This window comes from Helobdella robusta (genome assembly GCF_000326865.2).
Source record: "Helobdella robusta unplaced genomic scaffold HELROscaffold_69, whole genome shotgun sequence".
In the NCBI taxonomy this organism is placed as follows: Eukaryota; Metazoa; Annelida; class Clitellata; order Rhynchobdellida; family Glossiphoniidae; genus Helobdella; species Helobdella robusta.
The window spans coordinates 513,396-535,604 of NW_008705394.1; the positions used below are offsets into that span (position 1 = coordinate 513,396).

The window sequence follows — 22,209 nt, forward strand, 5'->3', positions numbered from 1 at the left end:
CAGATTAAGTGTTGCTAGAAGTTCTTACTTTCATCTACGTAGAATATAATAACTTTTGCCTTTTCTTGACGATCCTACTTTTCTCCTTCTTGTTACTTTGTTAGTCTTATCTAGGATTGATTACTGTAACTCGCTTTTGGTCTTCCTGATTCTCTATCCTTTAAGAAAAGCTTTTAACTCTGCTGCTTGTCTAGTTGCTCGTGCCTCTTTCTTTTCTCATATATCTCCATTTCTTGTTCTCTTGTACTATGGCTACCTATAAAATGTAGAATAATTTTCACATTTATGTATAAGTCTCAATCTAAATTTTTTCCTAAGTACTTATCCGATATAATAAGTGAACCTAAACGCCCCGGTTTACGATCGTCTACTTGTTCTCACTTTTTCTTAACTCGTCATGTTAAACACTCTTTTGCTAAATCTACATTTGCCTTTCTGGCCCTTTTCTCTGAAACTCTCTACCTCCTTTTCTGACTACTTTTCTATCACTTACGAAGTTCAGAGCGGATCTCAAGAACCATCTGTTTGCAAAATTCATTGAGGAGCGCTGTTGAACATCGCGGAAATAGCGCTATTGATTGACAGTCTCAATCCTAGTTATATATTCATATATATATATATATATATTTATATATAAGACACTGATGTTCAGATTAACAATGATATTAATATAATAATAATCATAATATTTTCAATTATAATAATACTTTTTGTTGAATTGAACTTGAACTCACAACAATCGCGCTAACTAAAAGTATTTATTATCTTCTATCACTTTTAAGTTTTTTTTAGATATTAAAAGGTCAGTTGTTAAAAATGATTAGAGTTTTTTCGAGAAATGGACCGCTGTCTTTGAAGGTAGACGAAGCTTTACTGTGCTTATGAAAGTGTAGCAGTTTTGACATCGTTGCAAATTTAAATTTATTAAATCAATTTGTGTATTACTGTGTTTTTGTCGTTCTTTATCAGAGTCTTTTTTTTAGTTTTATTAAGTCAGAGTGAAAACCAGCTAGAGGTACCAGCTAGCTAGATGAGAGTAAACAGTGAGTAAAGGTTTAGTCAGGTTTAACCTTGCGGAGGTAGCAAACTGCAGCCTGCTAGCACGCCAGACAATTTTTTTACCACTATTGAATGAATGTTATATTATTATAATTATAATATGTTATTCCCATTTAGTAGGTTGTTGCACAAGTAAAAAATGCATGAAAAAAAATTTTCAACTTTATTTCCATAATCTGCTACTCAGCAACATTACCAGCCCAAATATATATATAATATATAAATGGCATTTAGATTTATTAGTGAAAAGTCTTCAGTTATCTGACAAAAGTACTGAAAGTAAAAGTTATTTGTTTTATAATTTTATTGTTATTACATTTCCAGAAAGTTTATTGCCTGTAAAAAAACTAGTTTGATGTTCTATCAGCAAAGAACTTTGAGTGTGTGCATGTGTAGCAAAGAACCACATGGGGATCAATATAAGAATTTAACTCAACTTTATTGCCTGATAAGGAAAATCTCTTAAAATTTAAAATATAATAAAATTTAAAATTTTAGTTTTTATTATAGAAACTAGAAAGAAAAGATTACATTAGATGGTATGATTTACAATCAGCTGATAATGTTTATTTATGTTTATTGTGGGTGATAGGTTTTGAATTTGTAGTTTATTTAAAGGGCCAAGATGAGCAGTATCCATATTAAAATGTATAACATACATTGCAGATACTGTTACAATTTTATTAACAGATATTAAGATAGCTCTTTTTGTTAATTTGAACAGAAGTTCCCAGTGATCTATAATACAAAAAGACTTGTGCATTCATCTGATGAAGAAGATGAACCTAATGAACTGTGGGTGACACGGTCCCATTACTTCAAACCTGTCAAAACACCAATGTTTCCTGAAGGATTGTTCAAGGTTGCATACCATTGATAAATATTTGTATGACTCTTTGAATTTTTTTAACTTTGTGAATATCAAACTCTGACAGAGGAGTGAATAGTGTGATGTGCATGGCATTAAAAAAACAAAAAGGAGAAAAGATAAAAAATTGAATTAATAATATATCAGAAAAGTATTTTGTCAGAAGATTTATTCAAACCACATCCATTCATCAGCTGTCATATAATAATGTCAGTGCATGCAAGTACAAAAGACTGCTTTTAAAAAATATTACATCACATATAAATTGGACATATATGCCCACATAAATTGGACATATACATTTACCACAAAATAGAATAAATGCAAGTGTAAATGTTTATTCATTGCAAAGTAATTACTTAAGCTACAATAGGGAAATAGTAAGTAGCCGGTTAGTAAGGTTGAAAAATGGCCTAAATCATAATAACTGTAGATTAGTAATTAATGAATAAAAAATATTGTTTATAAAATAATATACTTGAAGCCAATTATAATAGATAAGTGAAAAATTGAATAATAAAATGAAAAACAAATAAATAATTGAATAATAAAATAAATGAATGAACAAGTGATGAAGTGACTTGATGAGTTTAGAAATAATTAATTGAATGGTTAGTTAAGTAAACGTGGATAAAACTAAATTAAAGTAAGTAAAAATGTCTTGTGTCTTGTCTTGTACTCGTTTCATTGAATTATAGTTTGGCAAAAGGTCTATACAAAGTTTGTGGTAAAACAAAAATTATATTCAACCATATAGCATGAAGAAGCACACCTATTAATTCCTTTAAATAGAAATAGGCTCGCTTTTTACATTTGGTTACATTACATAACCGTCAACATTAATGTATTGTATTTATTTAAACTGACTTGATTTGAAGTTAAAAAAACATTTGAGATCAAAATAGTCAATATATATATATATATATAATTATATATTTTTATTATAATTATTATTGTACATTTATATATATAATTAAAAGATGCAGGGCCGACCCTAGTTCTCCAACAAACAACTTCATATGTAGAGGCAACATTTGATACGACTAACTAGTGAAAAACATTGTTCTTAAAACATTGTTCTTATAATTTAAAAACCACCAACATGACAGTGACATCTGCATAACAATATACATTAGCTTTCCACTTTTGAATTAGGGTAAAGTGGCATTTATAACTGGTGGAGGCACTGGTCTTGGAGCCGGCATGGCAACAATGTTATCCTCTCTGGGAGCGAAGGTTGCTATTGTCAGCCGGTAATTTTTTTTGTTTAAGAAAATTTCTTTAAAAACAGCATTAAATTGAATTAATTTTGGTGGCGTAATATTTTTTAAATTAGATAAAATGAAGAATGAATGAGTAATACTTGGTAATATGACTCAATTGATTTTAATGATTTATTATGATGCATTTTGATTTTTGAATTTGCGTTTCAAAGTTTATGACCTTCAATCATCACTAAACAATAATGTGTAGGTCTAATTTATACAGCACCATGTGCAAGGCGTCAGGGTGTTTAGGATGAGTTTTCATCGATACTGCACCCAAATTAGAAACAAGTAGTTCTTTAAATGCTTTTTAAATAGGTTTAAGGATGGTTATTATCTGAAAGAAGAGTGCAGTTGTTCCACAGAGAAAAAAACTCCCATTGTCAGCAGAAGACTTGCTAACAGGTTGATGTAAGTTAGTAGTTGAGTTGATGGTTGGAATGTTATCGAAGATGATTAGGCAACTGATGTAGTCTTATTAGTGTAAAGGTACTGGGAGTGAGGTAAGATACATTAAGAACACGTTTGTTTTCTACCGGTTAAATAGATTTTATGAGATAGAATGAGATACCAGATAAGGTAGAGTTGCATTAATCAGCAATATTGGCAGTTGATGGGAGGGGACATTTTGATTGTTGTTGCCGGTTGCTTAGAACCATAATTGATGATTTGATTGGACGCCAGTTTTTAATAACTTTTGTGCATGTGCTTCCACTTTCATTTTAAAAGATGTTGTAAGCCTTGACAAGGTTTAAATAATGAGGAAAAATGGCTTGAATTTTTTCCAAAAAAAAGGTTAGCAAGCTTTGGATAGAAAGGTGGAAAAGACGAAGCAAATTGTTTTAAGAGAGGTGTTGATATAATAAGTGGAGAAGTTTTATCAGGCAATGAAAGAATCCGAGTGTGAAACAGCTGGAGAAGATTAGAAAGGGAGTGCCAGGATAAGATTGAGTGTCGAAAAAAGATGTTTGAGGAGGCAATAGAAAAGGCAATCAATTTTATATTAAAAATGATTGGCACAAGATGTTGCAAGAGTCTTACATTCATCAGCAGAATACGGAGGTTGACGGTTAATGCAGATTATGAAGCGAATGTCAGAGTTGGCGTGGATCGCCAGACTACTTGAGCACTTTTCTGATTAAGTCGAGCTGGCCTGGTGAGTCTCTGGCTACAATAATCTGGTTGATGTTGTGATGATTGTGTGTAAGGGTGAGGATGTTGCGATGAGTGTGCGACGGTGGGATAGGTACAACCAATACTACTATAAATTTTTGGGGTTTTTAAATTGAATTAAAAAGTTATTTGGTGCCAGGAAGGTGGTTTGAAAATATTATCTTTTGAAAACAACAAGTAACAACAAGTAAAAAAAACTGCCTGGACTGAAATTAAAATAAAATTAATTCCTATTACCGTAATTTATTTTTCTTTAGAAACATTGAAGTGCTGAAGAACACAGCTGATGTCATAAGCAGCAAATCCAAAAATGAGGTATATGCATTTTATGCAATAACACTTTTTAATTGTAGATGTTGCAACAGCATTAACTAAGGCTGGTATTGCGATGACATTAACTTGTTGTTGGTGTCACAATGACTTTAACTTGCTGGTGCTTTGATAATATTAACTTCTTGTTGGTGTTGTGATGACATTAACTTGTACTGATGTGGCAGTGAAATTAACTTGTTTTGAAGTTTCCACTGAGGTGTTTTGTCATGGTGGGATACTAATTTTATTCTTAAATCAATTTTCATAAGTGCTTCCAGTGTTTGCATTTGTCTAAATTATTTTCAATGTAAGGTTGTTGTCTTAATTTTTTCTTCATCTCAATTATAATTTCCTCAACCACACGACAAGAATTATAACAGTCTGCAGTGTTGGGTATTCCTCGTTTGTAACCACATCCCTGTCATATCTACATGCTCATTTATAAATATATTGCCTAATGAATGGTTTTGTATTTACTGCGAATCAACATTTTAGGAATATTCATATTTCTTCACTATGTTATGCAAATTACGTTGAAAAGCTTTTATTCATCATCTTGCTTTCGTCTGATGATCAAATTACAATAAGATGTTTTCAACATTGAATTCATATTAGAAAAATTAATTTTGGTTTTAATTTTGGTGTTCTGCATATAAAATTAGATACACTGCATTAAATACAAGGTGTTGCCGATCCGATGCAATGTATGTTCCTCGGAGTCAGTTCGGGACGCAGTGTCAGAATGCATCGACGTGCTCGGACTGCCCACCATCGTCATCAACAACGCTGCCGGCAACTTCATCAGTCCAACCGTCAAACTGACCAAACATGCCTGGGACTCCATCATGGCGGTCATCCTCAACGGCACCATCAATGTTACCGTTGACATCGGCAAAAGGCTTATTGCTGCTAGGCAAGGTTGTTTGTTTGAGCTAGTTTTCAATTTATAAATGACGCATGAAAATGTTTTTTAAGGAGGTGCCTTCTTGAACATGTCGACAAGTTACACTCTTAGTGGATCAGCGTTTACAGTACCATCTGCTTGTGCAAAGTCTGCTGTTGAAAGCTTCACCAAGTAGTACACCTCTCAAAATCTTTTAATTATTCGTAATCTAAATTGTTTTTTGACCATATGCATCGTTTATGTTTCCACATTTTATTCAAAAGCAATTCATTTGCACATTTGTTCTCTGAATTATTATTTATGAAATAATAAATTAATGGCGAACGAGTCTGTTGAGAGAAGGCACTGATTGTCATCCTAAAGTAAATGTTGCTCTAATTGTATTTACTTCATTAATTCAGTGAACTAATATTTTCCTTTCTTTATTTCGATTCTTTTACTCCTTTTTCTAGAATTCACTTCAACAAATGTAGGTTTCCATGTTCCAGCTGAATACTTTTGGGATCAGTACCGTCTTTAGTGTAGTGGAAACGAGCAATGTACAGCATCAGCAATGTACAAAATGTTGCTCAGTTTCAATCAAATTTCTTAGAGTCGAACCAGACTACCAGTGGCTTGGGGACTATGAAATACGCCCTGGGCAAATCTCTCCCATTTGCACCCCAAAACTGAAATCTACTTATTTATGTTTTTATGTGGTGGAAAACTAACAAGCTACAAAAAAATAAATTTCACAGGTATTTTTACTGCAACAAAAGAAGTAAAACGTACAATTATTCTAAAAAGTAAATTTTGAAATCAAAGCTGTTCATTTCATTTTCTTCGATAGGCTCTACCCAGCACCACCAAGTTGCACAAATGCTGTTGGCTCATTGAAACCCATGAATATTTTAGTATTAATTTTAATTCACCGAAGTATCCCACTTAAGTTCTTGAGGATATTCATTCTTTCTTTGATTTGCAAAATTTAAGGGGCAACTCTAAAATAGGAAAAACGGGATGATCTCTGTATTCAGTATGTTTTTTGATTTTGAAACTTTTGTTCTGCAGTGGATTCTACAATGGGATATTTTATGTTAATTTAGTTCCTCAAATGTTTGAATTGGAACTCCGCATAGAGTGAACACTTTGTCTTCAAGTTATCATTTTTATAAATTTTATAATCGATTTCTAAAAAATCCCAACTTCCTCAGCCACATCGATTCGTTTGGAACCTCTCTTGTTTCTAAATCTATTCTGCCCACGGCACTGCTCACAATTCTTTGTGGCTCTCTACCAACTCTCTCCGCACCTTCATTTTTTTGTCTTGCACGTCTTTCAATTCTGCATTTTATTTGCTGCATAATGCCGACAAGGAGCGCTTTAAAAACATTTGATTGTAAATCAAAACTTTCATTTATTTCGTTTTCCCTATACAAAAAACCGCAGTTTTATTTCTACAGTTTTTCATCTTTAGTTTCCTGTTTTAAATCAATTTTAATTAACATTTACTATTACTTTTGAACGCGCTCTATAAATAAATGGTGAAAACGAAATGTGTTCAAATATATTTTATCTAATTTTTTGTTGTTCAGATGTCATAAATAAAGTTTGTGAAACAGTACTTAGACGTTCGCCCACTTGAATGGGTGCCTCCCGGACATCCGGTCGGGGTTGCGCCTCCCCCACTTGCTGCATCTGCAGTCAGTAGTTGATTTCTAATGATGTGCTCATTTCAATTGCAGGTCGCTGGCTGCAGAGTGGTGCATATATGGGCTGAGATTCAATTGCATCCAACCAGGCCACGTTCACACTCCGGTTTGATATATTTTCTGCTGATAATTTTTATTAAATAGCTTAGGAACGGTTTATTGTAGTAGTCATTGAAACAGATTAGTTACTATTTTATGTCAATGTAAACAATTTCTTGAGCCCATGCTAAGCTGCAGTGCGGATCAAATTGATGGGAACAATTAATTTTGCTAAATGTTTTCAAAACGATTGGCTTAAGTTAAATCCACAGTTGATTTCCATTAACATTTACACGATAATAATATAAACAAAATTTTGTTGAGTGCACTCGTAGATTAGTAAAAAAATTGACTTAGCGTTCAAATGTCGTCTCAATTCTAATAAATTTCATACATATAGAATCCATCAAATGAACATCAATCTGTTTTGCTGATTCGAATTCTCTGCTACAAATTACCGGAATAAATTGCTTTTTTACTCGAACGTTTTATTACTGCATTGAGTTTGGATGATCATGCTTGATGTGGTAAATTATAAAATTTAATGCTCTGAGTCGACTACGCCAAGGACATCATAGTTTCATCAGTCAGTGTGGGCGGATGTAGAGATATGTTATTTGGCATTATCCAAGTTCCGAAAAACCGTTTAAACCGTAATGGATCCTTTTTACTGCGTTATGAAATAACATTTTTTTCTCTTATTGCCTTTGACCCATCTAAAATAAATATGACTTTTTTCCATCTGGCATTACAAATCACACGACTTTTTTGTCTGCTGATTAGAAACAACCAGTGAAATGTTATTTAATAATTTAACTAAAAGTTTTGAAGAAATTTGAAAATATCAACTGCTTCTATCACGTTGAAGCCGCACCGTGTAGAAAATTACAAAACGTAATTGAACGTTAGGGGGCTACGGCTCAGTTGGATCCCACCGGTCGGTTCATGCATGGCAAGCTGAACAAGTTGCCGCTTGGCAGGTACGGAGAAGTGGAGGAAGTTGCAAATCTGGCGTGCTATCTCGTCAGCGATTACTCCTCTTGGATGACTGGATCGGTAAATTATTTATCTTTAATCATCATTCACTGGATCGTATCTCCAAAAATTGATCGAATGTGCTTTGTACGTTTTTTCGCCGATTCATTTTTTGTAACTTCACCAAGATAATGATTACAGTAGCCCAAAATCTCTTAGTATCAATGTTGTGTATAGACGATTTCAAGAGCGCTTATTTTTTCACGACCATCAGAAAATTAACATTATTTAATAAATTATTTGACAGCAGAAATGTCTAGCGTTAAATTATTTTCATTTTCATGTCTGAAGATTATTAGGTTGGATGGAGGAGAATTCAACTTCGCGGCCGGTTCGTTCAACCATCTGATAGAAAACGTTTCAGATGAGGAATGGGCCATGATCGCCAACCTCATTAAGAACAAAAGAAAAAGTGCCGAAGAAGTAGTCGAGCAAGCATGAATCATCAACAACTTTTTTAATGTTTTTTGTTTCAACTGTGCCTTTTTAAATTTTTGTGATCGCCTAATTAGATATCATAATCATGTTGCCTTCCCAGTTTTTTAATCTTATTGTTGAATTTGTTAGCAATTTGGATATAATTTACTATATTTATTTTGTGCAAAATAATATTTCTAACCTGCAATTTTTATTATCAAAAGCAATTTTGGTTTTGAAAACATAATTTATTTTTTGCGTACTTGATTCGTGTTCATAAAATTTTCAAGTTCTTTACCCTGTTTTTTCTACGACCATTTTGGCGTTAGAAGCTTTTTATGTAGGTCGTGGTGTTGTTTGTAGCGGTACGTTAGATCATTTTGCTACTTCGTCTCCGTCTTTCATCAGTTTCTGTTATTGAAGAAATGATCACTTGCTGAAATAATCGTCTAAACCAGCTCCAATTTTCTTAATTTCGAAAACAATAATTGTAGCCTGTAACTGAAATGTCCCGAAAATTCGTGTGCGTATGAATGCTTTATATTTTGTAGAGTGATGTTTGCATATTATGTGCGTGCATACCTTTGTCCGTATTGCTGCATTATCGTTTTAAATTGGCTTTAAATTTAATTTTGAGATTGTGCTTATTTTTAGAGTATTACGGGTTTGCTGCATGCTTCCCCGGTTCGAATGCTAGGTAGGAGGAAGGCAATTTATTTTATATCCAAACTTCTTGATAAAAACTGAGTTAATCTTATTAGGTTTGTGTTTATGTTTTTTAGTCATTTCATAGCAATATTTTATTTTAATCCAATAATAATTTTAATAAAGATTACGTGCTAGGTGAAGTTTGTAACAAAGAATTGCTTCCGTATTGTGTGTGAGTAACAAAGAGACAATCGAAAGCTTGCACAATGCTGACAAATAGAAAGAAGTTGAAGAACGATCAATGTTTTTGTTTATATTTGGCGCTCACCCAATCAATAAAGACAGGTGTTTTAGCAAGTTGCATTGCTGCCAAGAACGGCGTTATATGCAAGGCGGAACGCCAGCATGTCTATTTGCGCAAATTTTGTTTTCATAATTTTTTTCATATCTTAAAGTAACGTAAGTATGCGTTGCGAAATTTTTTTTTCATTAATTGTAATTATAATGTTTGAATATTGTTATAAGACGTTTGCTTGGAGTTCTATTCTTCGTTATTCAACTGTTGAAAAATTGCAGCCAATGCTGTTTGTAGGAAGTGTCGCATCAGATTTAAAATTATACACCGAGTTGTCAGAAACTCAAATGTTGTCAATGGAGTTTAGTTTAGATGATTCACAAGTAACGGCACATTTCAAGATACATAATGTTACCGGAATTTTAAAAACATCGACTTCAATAAATCGGGATTTAATATGTCCCGGAGAAAGTGTGTGTGAACTCTGTTTCTATGTTCTTATAAAGTATAATTCAATCGTAATAAGCAAAGTAAAAATCGTTGTTGCAATAGAAGATGTTAATGATTTTGTACCAATTTTCGCTTTGCCAGTTTTTACTATTTCCATACCAGAAAATGCACCACTTGGAAGTAAATATAATATTCCAACGGCAAAAGATGATGATTCGCCAGTAAATGGGATTAAGAAATTTTATATTGTAGATCGACCATTCTACTTTGATCTAGAGTATGCATGCGTAAATGATTTATGGAATATAAACCTCATTTTGATAAACAAATTTAAAGGGAAAATACTTTTGACGATTGCAGCTGAAGATACTGCGGATCCTGCAAATGTAGGTTACTTGAATGTTACGATTAGAACTACACCAAATAATGATCCTCCTCAGTTTTACAGTCGTGAATATCACGTGTTTTTGGTTGCTCCTGTTTATGCTAATTCTACAATTATTCAGCTGCAGACGAAATCTTCAAACAATTCAGTTCTTTTCCAGTTTTCTACACTCACGCTTTACATAGCAAATGATTTGTTTGATCTTGACAACCAAACCGGAGTAATAAAACTGATACGAAACATTGACTCCGGTAAGTCCTATGTTTACAATCTTTCCATATTAGCTTTCGACTCTAAAAACTCCGCTTTGGCAGGGACGACGAACGTTTACATTAAAATTATCAACAACGACGAGCTTCCAAAAATTATTTTTGAACGTGATTCCCAAAAAGTAGATGCAGTTTTATTGCCGTTCGAAGCAGTAACAAATGGTACATATGTTGCACGTGTTAAAGTAACGGATTTCAAATATGCAACAAACGAGTGTTGGTGCCTGTTAAGTAATGAATATTTTTCTTTTTTTAAAATTTCAGAATGTAAGGAATACATAATAATTTCAAAATTTGATCTTGCTACCATTTTTTTACAACAAATTTATTTGAATGTTAGTTGCCAACTATTGAATCATCAAATATATGGAAATCTCTTGATAGAAAATATTATGCCGTTGAACAAATTATTTGCATTCAACGTCACTTTAATGTATTTGAACATTGATCTGAAAACAGAAATAGAAGAAATCAAATTATTATCAAGTAGCGTTCCAGAAATACGTTTTTATCTTGAAAATTATGTTGAGGCGTTCAACTTAAATACAGAATCAGGACTGTTGACAGTGAAAAAAAGCTATGCGTTCAATCAGACCAGTTTTGTTCTGCGTATTTCAGTTTATGGCAATGACACCAACAACCTCATTGATAGATTATTTATTAGTCTTGAAGATGTTAGGGAAAGCATCTTGAAAACAAAAATGTATATATACAATCTTATCGAAAGTGAACTTTACCCGAATAAAACAATTGGCAGTTTAGATGCTAATCCAACCGTCAAAAACATCCCAATAGAGTATAAATTTTATTTCGAAAACGGGTCACTTATCAATCGATCTTCATTTGATATTGACTGTTCTACCATGAAAATATTTAATCCATCTACCGATATTTTCAAAAAATTGAAAATTTTGAAAATTTTTTTGAATATAAAATACAAAAGCACTATAGAAACCGCTGTCATATACATAAAAATACTTCCCAGTTTCATTATTTTTATTTTCCCTACAAGCAATAACAATTCCATAAGCCTGCCAGGAAATTCACCAGTCGGAAGTTTTATAACGAGAGTTACTGTTGCCACTCTGCTAGAAAATGATACGATTAACTTTGCGATTCAAGGGGGGAGTTATAACTTTGAAATAGATAGAAAGATTGGAGACATAACTCTGAAACGACCACTGGAAACATCAATAGCGCAATATAAATTGAATATAACTGTAACCTCTAGTGAAAATAGGACAGCTAGTGAAATGATAATCATCAACGTTATTCATCTTCTACAAACATCTTCAACGTTAATAATCAGCCTTGCAGTGAGCATTTGCTTTGTTGTGTTTTGTGTCTGCTTAATCGCTTCCATATATTACTGTCGGTACGAATCATCACCATCGTGCGAGAAGACCATCCGACAGCCTTTTGTTCATTTCAAACATTTCAAAGTTGTTTTTTCTTCAAACTCGCCTGATAAGAAAAACACTGATTCAAAGGTTTATTCTATATAAAATATATCTTCATATCAATCAGCAATTAAACTTCTTATTTAACATTTTGCCAGGAGGATATAACAAAAAGCAAAGAAGTACCTCAGAAACCAACAAGGGAATTCCAAGGTAACTGGTGATTTTTATTACTATGAAAAATTTTTTTATAAAATCTTTGGTAAGATTTTTAACTTTTTAATATTAATGAATTTTTGAGAGAGTTTAAACATTAAGAGCTTGGACGCATACATACAAGCTTCAGAACGGCCTCTTTTGCCGATTCTAACCAGCAGCTGATGCATATTGCATTCTAGTTTAAAATTTAAGTTTACTCGAAAGGTGTTTTTATTAAATGTATATAAAATATTTAAATACTACAATTAAATAATATTGATAAATAATGTTCTAATAAGAATGATAAAAAATGAAATGAATAAATTAAGTTCTGAATATTTAATAATACAATATTAATATTAATATGAAAATTATTTTACCACGAACTGATTATAATCACTTCATAATTACTATTGTAATGTTAATCAATATTTAACTGTTTTAGTCCAGCGGTATGAATAAATTAAGTTCTGAATATTCAATAATACAATATTAATATGAAAATTATTTTACCCCGAACTGATTATAATCACTTCATAATTACTATTGTAATGTTAATCAATATTTAACTGTTCTAGTCCAGCGGTATGAATAACTTCTCGGTGAAAAATTTGATCGTTCGATTGAATGATTGTTAAATAATTTATTGATTGAGTTTTAAAAAGCATTCCACGTTTTTTTCTAACAAATTCAATATTAAATTATTAATATTTTATCATTTTAGTCTTGAACTGAAAACAAAAGACTTAAATGAATAATATAAAACAAACTAAAAAAAAAGTTGAAGATTTTTTTATTGAACTTTAAAAAATAAATTTACTTTGTAAAAAAATGTTAAAAAATATAGAGTAGTAGAAACAATAACAATTTGGAATTAAAGGACGTGAAAATGTGTAGCTATTCTTCTTTTCTAATATTTAGTATCTCACGTTTTTCATATTAATGCAATTTTAACAAAATTAATTAAAATAAATCTTGAAGATCCAGCAATTTGTCAATCGGATGATTCCATCTGTTCTCAGCAAGTTCCCGTCTGGTTGCAAGCTAAACTGCAACATAACGAACAGAATTTTCCAAAATGCACTGGCGACAAAGGTGCATTATCGGCGTCATTCATTAAAAAGGTTCATTTTAAGGACGAGATGATCGTTAGTGATGATGCCGGATGCTCCGAAGAGTGGACCAGTCAGTCTTCTTTCGTCGTTTCTTAAAACTATTTTGCCATTCTTGCCTTTAATAATTTATCAGTTTATCATTTGTTTATTGTTTAATAAATTGTAAATATCTGTAACTCTCACACTAATTTATTACTTTTTAAATAAAAATGTAGACTTCAAATTAAATTATTAAGATTATATGATTATTAAGTTATATGATTTTAAATGGTAAATAAAGAAAAAAAATGAAATAAAAACTAACATAACGAGAAAGAAACATATTTGAACTCCTTCCAACTATATTGAACTATAAAAAGGATAAAAACAATTTCATCCATAATCTGTGATTTACTGACATACTAAAAAAAATCGCTATAACTACATTCAAATAATGATTTTTTTTTAAATAAAACCTATTTACTATTGTGGTTGTGGTTTATAAATTTTCCGCACACCTTCGCATGGTTCGTTTTAAATTCGTGAACGGACGTACAAGACAGTCTTATAGTTGCGCAAATGTAAAAGAAGACCAAACCAGGAAGAGCAGTACGCAGGACTGAAAAGAAAAAAGAATAGTATTCGTTTGGACAGGCTGGACACGTGTATCGTCCCTACCGGAGACTCACTAGCAGCCCGAATACCATTAGAATAGTATCGCAGTTTTATCCTTATATAGTCGCCCCACGAATCACTTCATCAGTTTGTGGCGTTTTTATTTATTTTTGAGAATCGTTCGTTTTAAATCGTTAAGATTTGCAATCTGACAATAAAAAGGTCAAAACAGACGAAAAAGAACAGAACATAGACCGAACAGAACAACAATGAAACAGAATAATGATAAAACAGAACTCTGACAAAAAAGATTATTTATTCATTTTATAATTTATTAAAAAATCAGCACTTCATCTTGTTTATTTCCTTCGTAGAAATTCTTTATAATCCGCACCAAAATGTTGATTTATTTAAAACATATTAATTGTTACAATAAGCTCAAGCAAATTTTAAGAAGAAAATAATTAAATAGTTTATTCATTGTATCGTAAATAATTTAATGTAAAAGTAAAAAATATAACTAGAGCACCTGGTAGTTGAGTTGTCAAACGCCTAGAAAGATGTCAGACATTGGCTGCAAGAAGCTTTGCCTTCGCTGCTAAACTATTCTATCCTATCATAAAAACTTTGACGACCTTATTTTTCTGCTCAATGCATAATTTTTGGTCATGGAGGAGGGGGCTGAAACAGTTTCCGGACAAAATTTTTTTAACTTAGTACTTGGCTACGCTTTTGATGTTCAATAGAAATATTTGTTTTATAGCAAAAAAACGTAATCTGCTAGTTTATTGAATCATTAACAAACCAAATAATAATAATAAAACAATTTAACAAAAATTTAAAGATGAGTTTTACGCGATACATAAGGTAAAAGAATATAATTTTGAGGAAGGGTTTTAAAATATAACAAAAAATATTAAGAGCATTTTGTATTGTCGATAACATGTTGAAAAGACAAAAACGTGTGAAACGCATATATATAGAATATATATTATATATGTTATATTATATTATTTATGTTATATTCTATATTGTCGGATTGAAAATCCTAACGACTAAAAACTAACAATCTTCAATAATAAATGTAAAACAACACGAGCTAACGAAGTGATTTGTGCGGGCTATATATGAAACTGCGATAACTATTCTGATAGGTATTCGGGCTGCTAAGTTCCCGGTAGGGACGAAACACGTGTCCAGCCTATCCAAACAAATACTATTCTTTTCTTCTCCCGCTCACTGCTACTCCTGGTTCGGTGTTCTCATGCATTCGCGCAACCGCAACAATATATATAGTGAAACGTAATGCGTACATTCAAGTTCTATTTATTTATACTTCAGTACAAACTTCAAAAACTTCAGCATGAGACCTAAGTGATAATGTGATTAGAAAATTGAGTTTCGTATCATCTCATCCTTTCCAAAAAACGTCAAAAAAAATATGTTAACAGACCAACAAATTGATACATTAACGAACAAATAGATACACACACACACACAGTGGCGTATCTAGACAACTTTGACGGGGTTCTGAAATTCTGAAAATGTTTAAATTTCTAAATTTTGATTAGTGGATCGAGGATTGTGGAAGAGTGACATTTGTTTGACGTCTATTTTCTACATAAGTTTTACTGACTTTTAATAAAAATACTGCTCATGACGAAGGCCCGGTCCCCATCTAGATCTGCCACTAGATACACAAATAGATATTTGAAACAATCATCCTTTTACTGTTTACGCCATCATTTGCATGCTAGAAGAATTTAATCAACTGACTTGAAATTATTAAAAATCTTGACAGGCGTTCGGAGTTTTTAAAGTAGCGGATCTAGTCAACTTCTGCTGGAAGAGGTGGGACCTAAATTTTTCAAACGTTGACCGAGGGGTGAATTTTGCAAGCTGTTTCAATGTGTTTAAATCTTGAGAGCGGGGGCCAACATTTCTAGCTGACAAAAGAATTTTGCTTATCACGTCATTTTTTTGTTAAAAACTGCACTTTTTTCGTTACAACAATGACTTTTACTGACTTAATACAAAAACTGCTAACGACGAGAGGGCACTGGTTCCCCAGCCCTCCCCCTTAGATCCGCTACTGTATATGCCTAATCTTTGTTTTGTTTGATTTTGAAAAATAAAAGATTTTGTACCGAATTTTTTTACTTTTTTTGAAAATCTGATCAGAGAATTAATTTTTATAATTTAAGTTAGTTTTGTCAATTGTTTTTTGTAATTATCTCATGTTAGTTAATCTTAATTATTTGGATCAAAGAATAACTGTTGATTTTTAAAAATATGGTGACATATATAGCATCCTTTAAATTTTTTTAATTCTTTCCCCAGCAGTAATAAATTTTATGATATTTGAAGTAACGTCCTCACGCTGTAATAACTTAACATCATAAGCATCATAACACAAAGGCAAACAGACAGAGAGCCAATCAACCAGTCATAAAACCAACCTATTAATTATTATCAATCATCTGTAAAACGTAAAGCTGTACGGCACACTTCATTCGCTTGTATCGGCAACACAATTCACTTGTTAGTTGGCAGCAGCCAAAGCAAATCAAATACTTGGATGTATTAGAAGAACGGTGGTGAGCAGAGAGAAGTCAATCATTATAAACTTGTATAAAACATTAGTTTTATTTTTTTCATTAAAACATCGCCCTTATCTCGATTAATGTTCACAGGTTTGGAGTCCAGATATGCAAAAGGACAAAGACATTCTTGAACGGGTACAGCGTAGAGCAACAAAGATGATCGAAGGAGTTGGAAAACTAGAATATGGGATAAACTGAAAAAATGCGGATTAACAACACTAAAAAGGAGAAGATGCAGAGGAGATCTGATTCAAACATATAAATTAATAAGAAGAAACACTGTTCACCAGGTTTTTTCAACTAGAAAAAAGGAAAGAATTAAGAGGTCATAGATACAAGCTCTTCAAGAAGACAGAAAATCTAATAAAGCAATGATTTTTCAGCAGCAGGGTGTAAACGCCTGGAACGAGCTGAGCGACGAAATGGTTTCAGTGTATTCAATCAGCAATTTTAAAATCAAGCTAGGATACTAAGACGTTTATTTTGTAGTGTTTCTTACACAGATGCTAATCTACTGAACCACTTTAAACTTTGTTGTGTTATGTTGGGTTAGTTGGATAAAAAATTTTAATTTAAATAATACAAAAGATTAGCAGTTCTTTATTCTTCTTGATTTTGAAAAAAATTTTTGATTTGCAAAATTTGAAATTAACGTATTTGAGCAAAATTATCATTTTAACTAAAAAACATAATTCGTTTTCGAAAGCTTTGAATTACACACAAAGCATAACAATAAAAATGAATGAATGAAAAATCCACTTAACGCAGCGATGTTGATTCGGTAAATTAACTCGCAAATGGCAGAAATGAATTCATAAAGAAACAACACATTTTGGCAAAAGTCATACCGACAGCTTTTTCTAGCTTGGTGCTTCAATTCAAATAGTTTGTATTCATTATGTGGACCTCAAATTCTTATAATTTATTTACATGTCGAATTGTATAGAATTTATTTAAAAATTCATTTAAGTAATATGATTATGCAAATAGTGTTTTATAAATAGTAACGTTTAATAAAAGTAAGTTCAATTATTCCCTCGATAAACCTACGCGGCGTATGAAGATGGGTGGACTAGGTGGAGTGCGGTGCGCACTAACGTAAGTAGACGCTACACTATGTGGTGTACGATGCGCAATAACATATGAAGACGTTACACTATGTGACGTGCGGTGCGCACCAACGTATGAAGACGCTACTTTACGTTGCATGCACAGATGAATTAACATTTCTGTACTCTAAGAATATACATTTTTTTCTAGTTCTGTAGCAATTAAATTAAATTACTTGTCATTTCACCCCTTGTACTTGGCGCACGGGAACATATGTACCCCCGCCCCCCTCAGCTACGCCTTTGATGTGTTATGGGTCTCGAAATCCGCTTTGAACTTCGTAAGTGACGGAGAAGTAGTTAGAGAAGGAGGAAGACGGTTTCAGGAAATAGGACCAGAAAAGCGACCATATTATAGAATCGCTAATTGTGCATGTGCACGGAGCGGAGAAAACTTTAAATAATTTTTGTTCGCAGCCGTAACGGAACTCTGACCTCATTTTGATTCTTCGAATATTCAGAAATATATCATACAATTTAAAATTTTATTTACTATGTTACTATTATCGTCCACAAACAATTTTGTTCATTTATAAATTTAAAATCTTGCAATTTCACATTGGAAAAAAGTTATTAATTTTTTATAATAAATTGTTCTAACAGAAACAAAAGTTTTTTAAAGGTGAAACTAGATTTCATTGTTTCTGACTTTTTAATGATGTCTTTGAAAACGTTAATAATTCTCTGGCTGTGTGATTTGACATTCGTCAGTTTTTCAAGCACTTTTGCTAAATAAAAACTTTTTTTGAAGTTTTGAATTTGATGATTAACAAGAGCATCAACAACCGCTAACTGAAGTCTTTCCACCGCTTCTTCGTTTTCTAAATTGGACCTGTCTAAAAAATTGTTTACACAAACAAATTATAAAAAAAATCCACTCAAGTAACAAAAAATATTTACGAGTTATCAAGCAGAGGGCCAGTAAACATGACGTTGTCGATAAGTCAAAGGTGTTGTCATCATCTAATTTCAAATTGCGGCTGAATTGTACTACGCTGTCCAACCATGCATACAAAGGAAGTTTCCTGTATTGATTCCAATCTATCACTATTCCATTGCAAAATGTTAAGCTGTGTTCAGACAGGTTTACTCTGTAGCCAATTACATTTATATACTTAGAGTTATTCAATCAATAAACTTAAAATTTAATTATTAAATTAAGATTTTATAAAATAATCAACTAATACAGGGTATTAAGGGATACATCGGGCATGTATATAAAATAACATAACATAACGTAGCAGGGTTTAAAGTGGTTCGGTAGACTAGAGTATGCGTGAGAACCACAACCAATTCCGTGTCCTTGTATCCTAGCTCTCCGAGTTTGACCTTGAAACTGCTGGTTGATTCCACGGGTCCGTCTCACCACTCAGTTCATTCCATGGGTTACCACACTACTGCTGAAGAATCTTTGCTTGACTGGACTTTCTGTCTTCCTTAAAAACTTGTATCTGTGACCTCGTAATCTTTTTCTATTCTCCAGCTGGAAGAATCTGGTAAATGGTGTTTTGTTCAAGTCCGTTGACCATCTTTATTACTCTCTACTCTACTGTACTTTCTCAAGAATGTCTGTTCATTTTCAGATGTGGACTCCAAACCTGAGCACAGAATTTAAGATAAAGGCGAACTTAGGTTTTAAACAAAGTTAAAATGATCTCCCTGCTGACCACTGTTCTTCTAATGATTCCAAGTATTGGATTCGTTTTGGCCACTGCCAAAATAAATTTTCTCGATGTTTTTGTATATAGATTCTAAATATATGACATCGTTTTTCATGTGAAAGAAACCAAATAAAGAAAAATTGTATGGAAAGTGCAACAAAATTATAAAAAGGACAATATTTTAAAATTTGACGCCAGACAGTTGTACATAAAGCGCTGCCGAGTTCTCTAAAGCAAAATGATATCAAGCAATATAAATAAGCTAAAAATCAATTCTTAGTCTTTTTGCGTGCTGTAATAAACACAATTTCAGTTATTATAACGAAACTCATTGAGATTTTTATGATGGCCAAACGTGAAGTTGCGGTCGACGTACACCTGAGACATGTTTAAAAAAGTTACTGTGAGAAAGACAAAAAATGAAAAACAAGATTGACTCGACAACATTCATTTATGCATTTATTTAATTAAAATTATCAATCGCTAAATAAAAAGTTAAAATTTATTGTTTTGAAAGGACATATTTAAACTTCAGATACAACAATGTGATGAGGAAACGCTCAATTTACGCGAAACTTAATTGATGACTTAATGCAAATTATCATATTTTGTTCAATCTGTGGCAAAACAATGTAAAAGTTGAATTTTCAAATAAAAAAGTGACTGAAACCTGAAGGCTAGTCTCATTAAAAAAATGTCAATCAGAGCTGAATGGAACAGGAAATGCTGGTCATTGGTGGAAAGTTCATTGAATCCAGGGATCAACTGACTCCATCTAGTTATCATTTTTATGCTATCTTCTAAAATATTGAACAGAAGATCAACATTATTTCTTCCTTCGACATTTCTTGTAATCGATTTTAAATGAAACTGAAAATTGAAAAAATGAGTACAAAATAATATTATAATATTAAAAATTAAAAAACGGTAATTGGAAAATTTTCTTTTTTGTAACCGTATATCCTTTCACAAAGAGGCAGTTTCTGAACCTGAACTGAATAACTTTTGCTCTGTCTTCTAATTGAATGCTTAACCTACTAAAATAAAAGCTCTATTTTGTAATTCTTGCATATCCCATAAATTTTAAGTGTGAAGATGAGCACATGAATATTGCATGAAGTCATGCAAAATGCAGGCTGATCTTTAAATGCTGCCAAAGAGTAGAAGTGGGTGATCGAATAAATATAAATTTAGAAGCAAATCTATACGATCAGTTTTAATTAACCTATTATTTTTATATAATAGCTAATAAAGCAAGCATAAAAATTGTAACATTTTAATGGAAAGAAAACTCATGACAGTATAGCTAAATCTATTATGCATCCTGGTTTGTGATCATCTTCTCAAGTTTACCTATTTTCATTCCTGTTATAAAACCATACATTTTTAGAAGATCCAAATAAAAATTATTATAAAAATAAAAAAAAAGGATTTTTTTTATTGAACAGAAGATCAACATGATTTCTTTCCTCGACATTTCTTATAAAATTTACAAAATAATATTATAATATTAAAAATTATAAAACGGTAATTTAATTTGAAAAGGTTCTTCCTATCTGTTCTGTTAATAAAAAGGAATTTGTGGGTGCAGCTTATTTTTATTAAGTGTTGTTTTAAAAAGGCTATTTGCAGGGTAACGGGTCGATGCATGGCCTTCTTTGATAAACTATTTCGCAATCGTGCATCATTAGGATATTTTTAATTTTATTGAACTCTCATTTAATTTTAAAATATTTTTTAAAGTTCAATTATGAAAATTAATTTATTAACACTTTTTGAAACCAAATGATTTCAATTGCAAACCAAACTGTTTAGCCGTTAAGTATCTGCCTACGTGAAAAAATTAGCTAAGTCAAACTTAAATGATAATGGATTGAACAATGATGATAATAATTATAAAGAACGTAGCGATGTATTAAAAAAATTTATATTTTGGAATATAGAGTGGACGCACTTGCGAATAATCAAAACTTGAGAGATCGGGTGATGTGTCGATGTGGGCGCGCACAAGCAGAGTGATCAGACTTGCCTGTGGTGACAGGGAACCCTCTCGTTGGAATGAAGCTAATTTGGATTTTGATGGAAGCCGGCCCCGCCTTCCTTTCAAATAATCCGTTCTCACCACTTGTAAAAATGTAAAAAAGTCAAATTGTTACTTTTGCATTTTTTGAAAAATTTGAAAACGAAATGTTCTTCACCTTCTTTAACCATGCCCACGTGAAGGCATTTTTCAAATCTGCAATATTGACATCGATTTCTTCTTCTTTTATCAATAGGGCAATTTTTACCAGACAAACACGAATATACAGCATTTTTCTGCACTGTTCTCTTGAAAAATATGAATATATATATTAATTGGATAAAAGTTTTATAAATTCAATTTGCCATTCAACAGTCTTCAAAATCTAATTTTCTTGCTAACCGTCGTCGATAAAAGCGTCAAAAGATGAATAAAAATAACCGTCACATGATTTTGTTTTTTTTTTATCTCAAAGATTGGTCTCTTGTAAAATAATTTGAAAAATTTAAAAACAAATTATATATATATATATATATATACATATATATATATTACTTTTATTAATACTATTATTTTATATACGAAGCCAAAATAGGTTACAATTTTTGAAATGGCGTTGTTGACTGAGTATCAATATTTAAAAATGTGCAATGCTTGCTATTCAAGAGAAATATTAAACGTTATTTTATGGGTTTAAAT

At 31.9% G+C, this 22,209-nt stretch overlaps 2 protein-coding genes across 2 annotated transcripts; one reads left to right on the plus strand and one right to left on the minus strand.

Annotated features, from left to right (window-relative positions):
* The first annotated feature begins 782 nt into the window (after positions 1-782).
* HELRODRAFT_187537 (hypothetical protein) lies at positions 783-9,059 on the plus strand. Its single transcript, XM_009030510.1, has 9 exons — positions 783-858; positions 1,784-1,921; positions 3,083-3,180; positions 4,623-4,680; positions 5,361-5,595; positions 5,653-5,752; positions 7,306-7,378; positions 8,221-8,367; positions 8,638-9,059. Exons 1-9 carry the CDS (start codon positions 817-819, stop codon positions 8,785-8,787), a joined length of 1,041 nt encoding a protein of 346 aa, XP_009028758.1. The 5' UTR covers positions 783-816; the 3' UTR covers positions 8,788-9,059.
* A 12,346-nt stretch (positions 9,060-21,405) lies between these two features.
* Positions 21,406-21,818, minus strand: HELRODRAFT_89268 (hypothetical protein; the record flags this gene model as incomplete). The annotated part of the gene is made up of 2 exons (XM_009030470.1): positions 21,406-21,614; positions 21,689-21,818. Coding segments are annotated over 2 exons (339 nt in total), but the record flags the coding sequence as incomplete, so codon positions are not given.
* Positions 21,819-22,209: the final 391 nt, after the last annotated feature.

Bases quoted from the DNA above. Each gene is read 5' to 3' on its own strand.
- HELRODRAFT_187537 (XM_009030510.1), top strand. From the start codon at position 817: ATGATTAGAGTTTTTTCGAGAAATGGACCGCTGTCTTTGAAG. The intron at 859-1,783 runs GTAGACGAAGCT...TAATTTGAACAG, and splicing joins ATGGACCGCTGTCTTTGAAG to AAGTTCCCAGTGATCTATAA. The intron at 4,681-5,360 runs GTATATGCATTT...ATTAAATACAAG, and splicing joins GCAGCAAATCCAAAAATGAG to GTGTTGCCGATCCGATGCAA.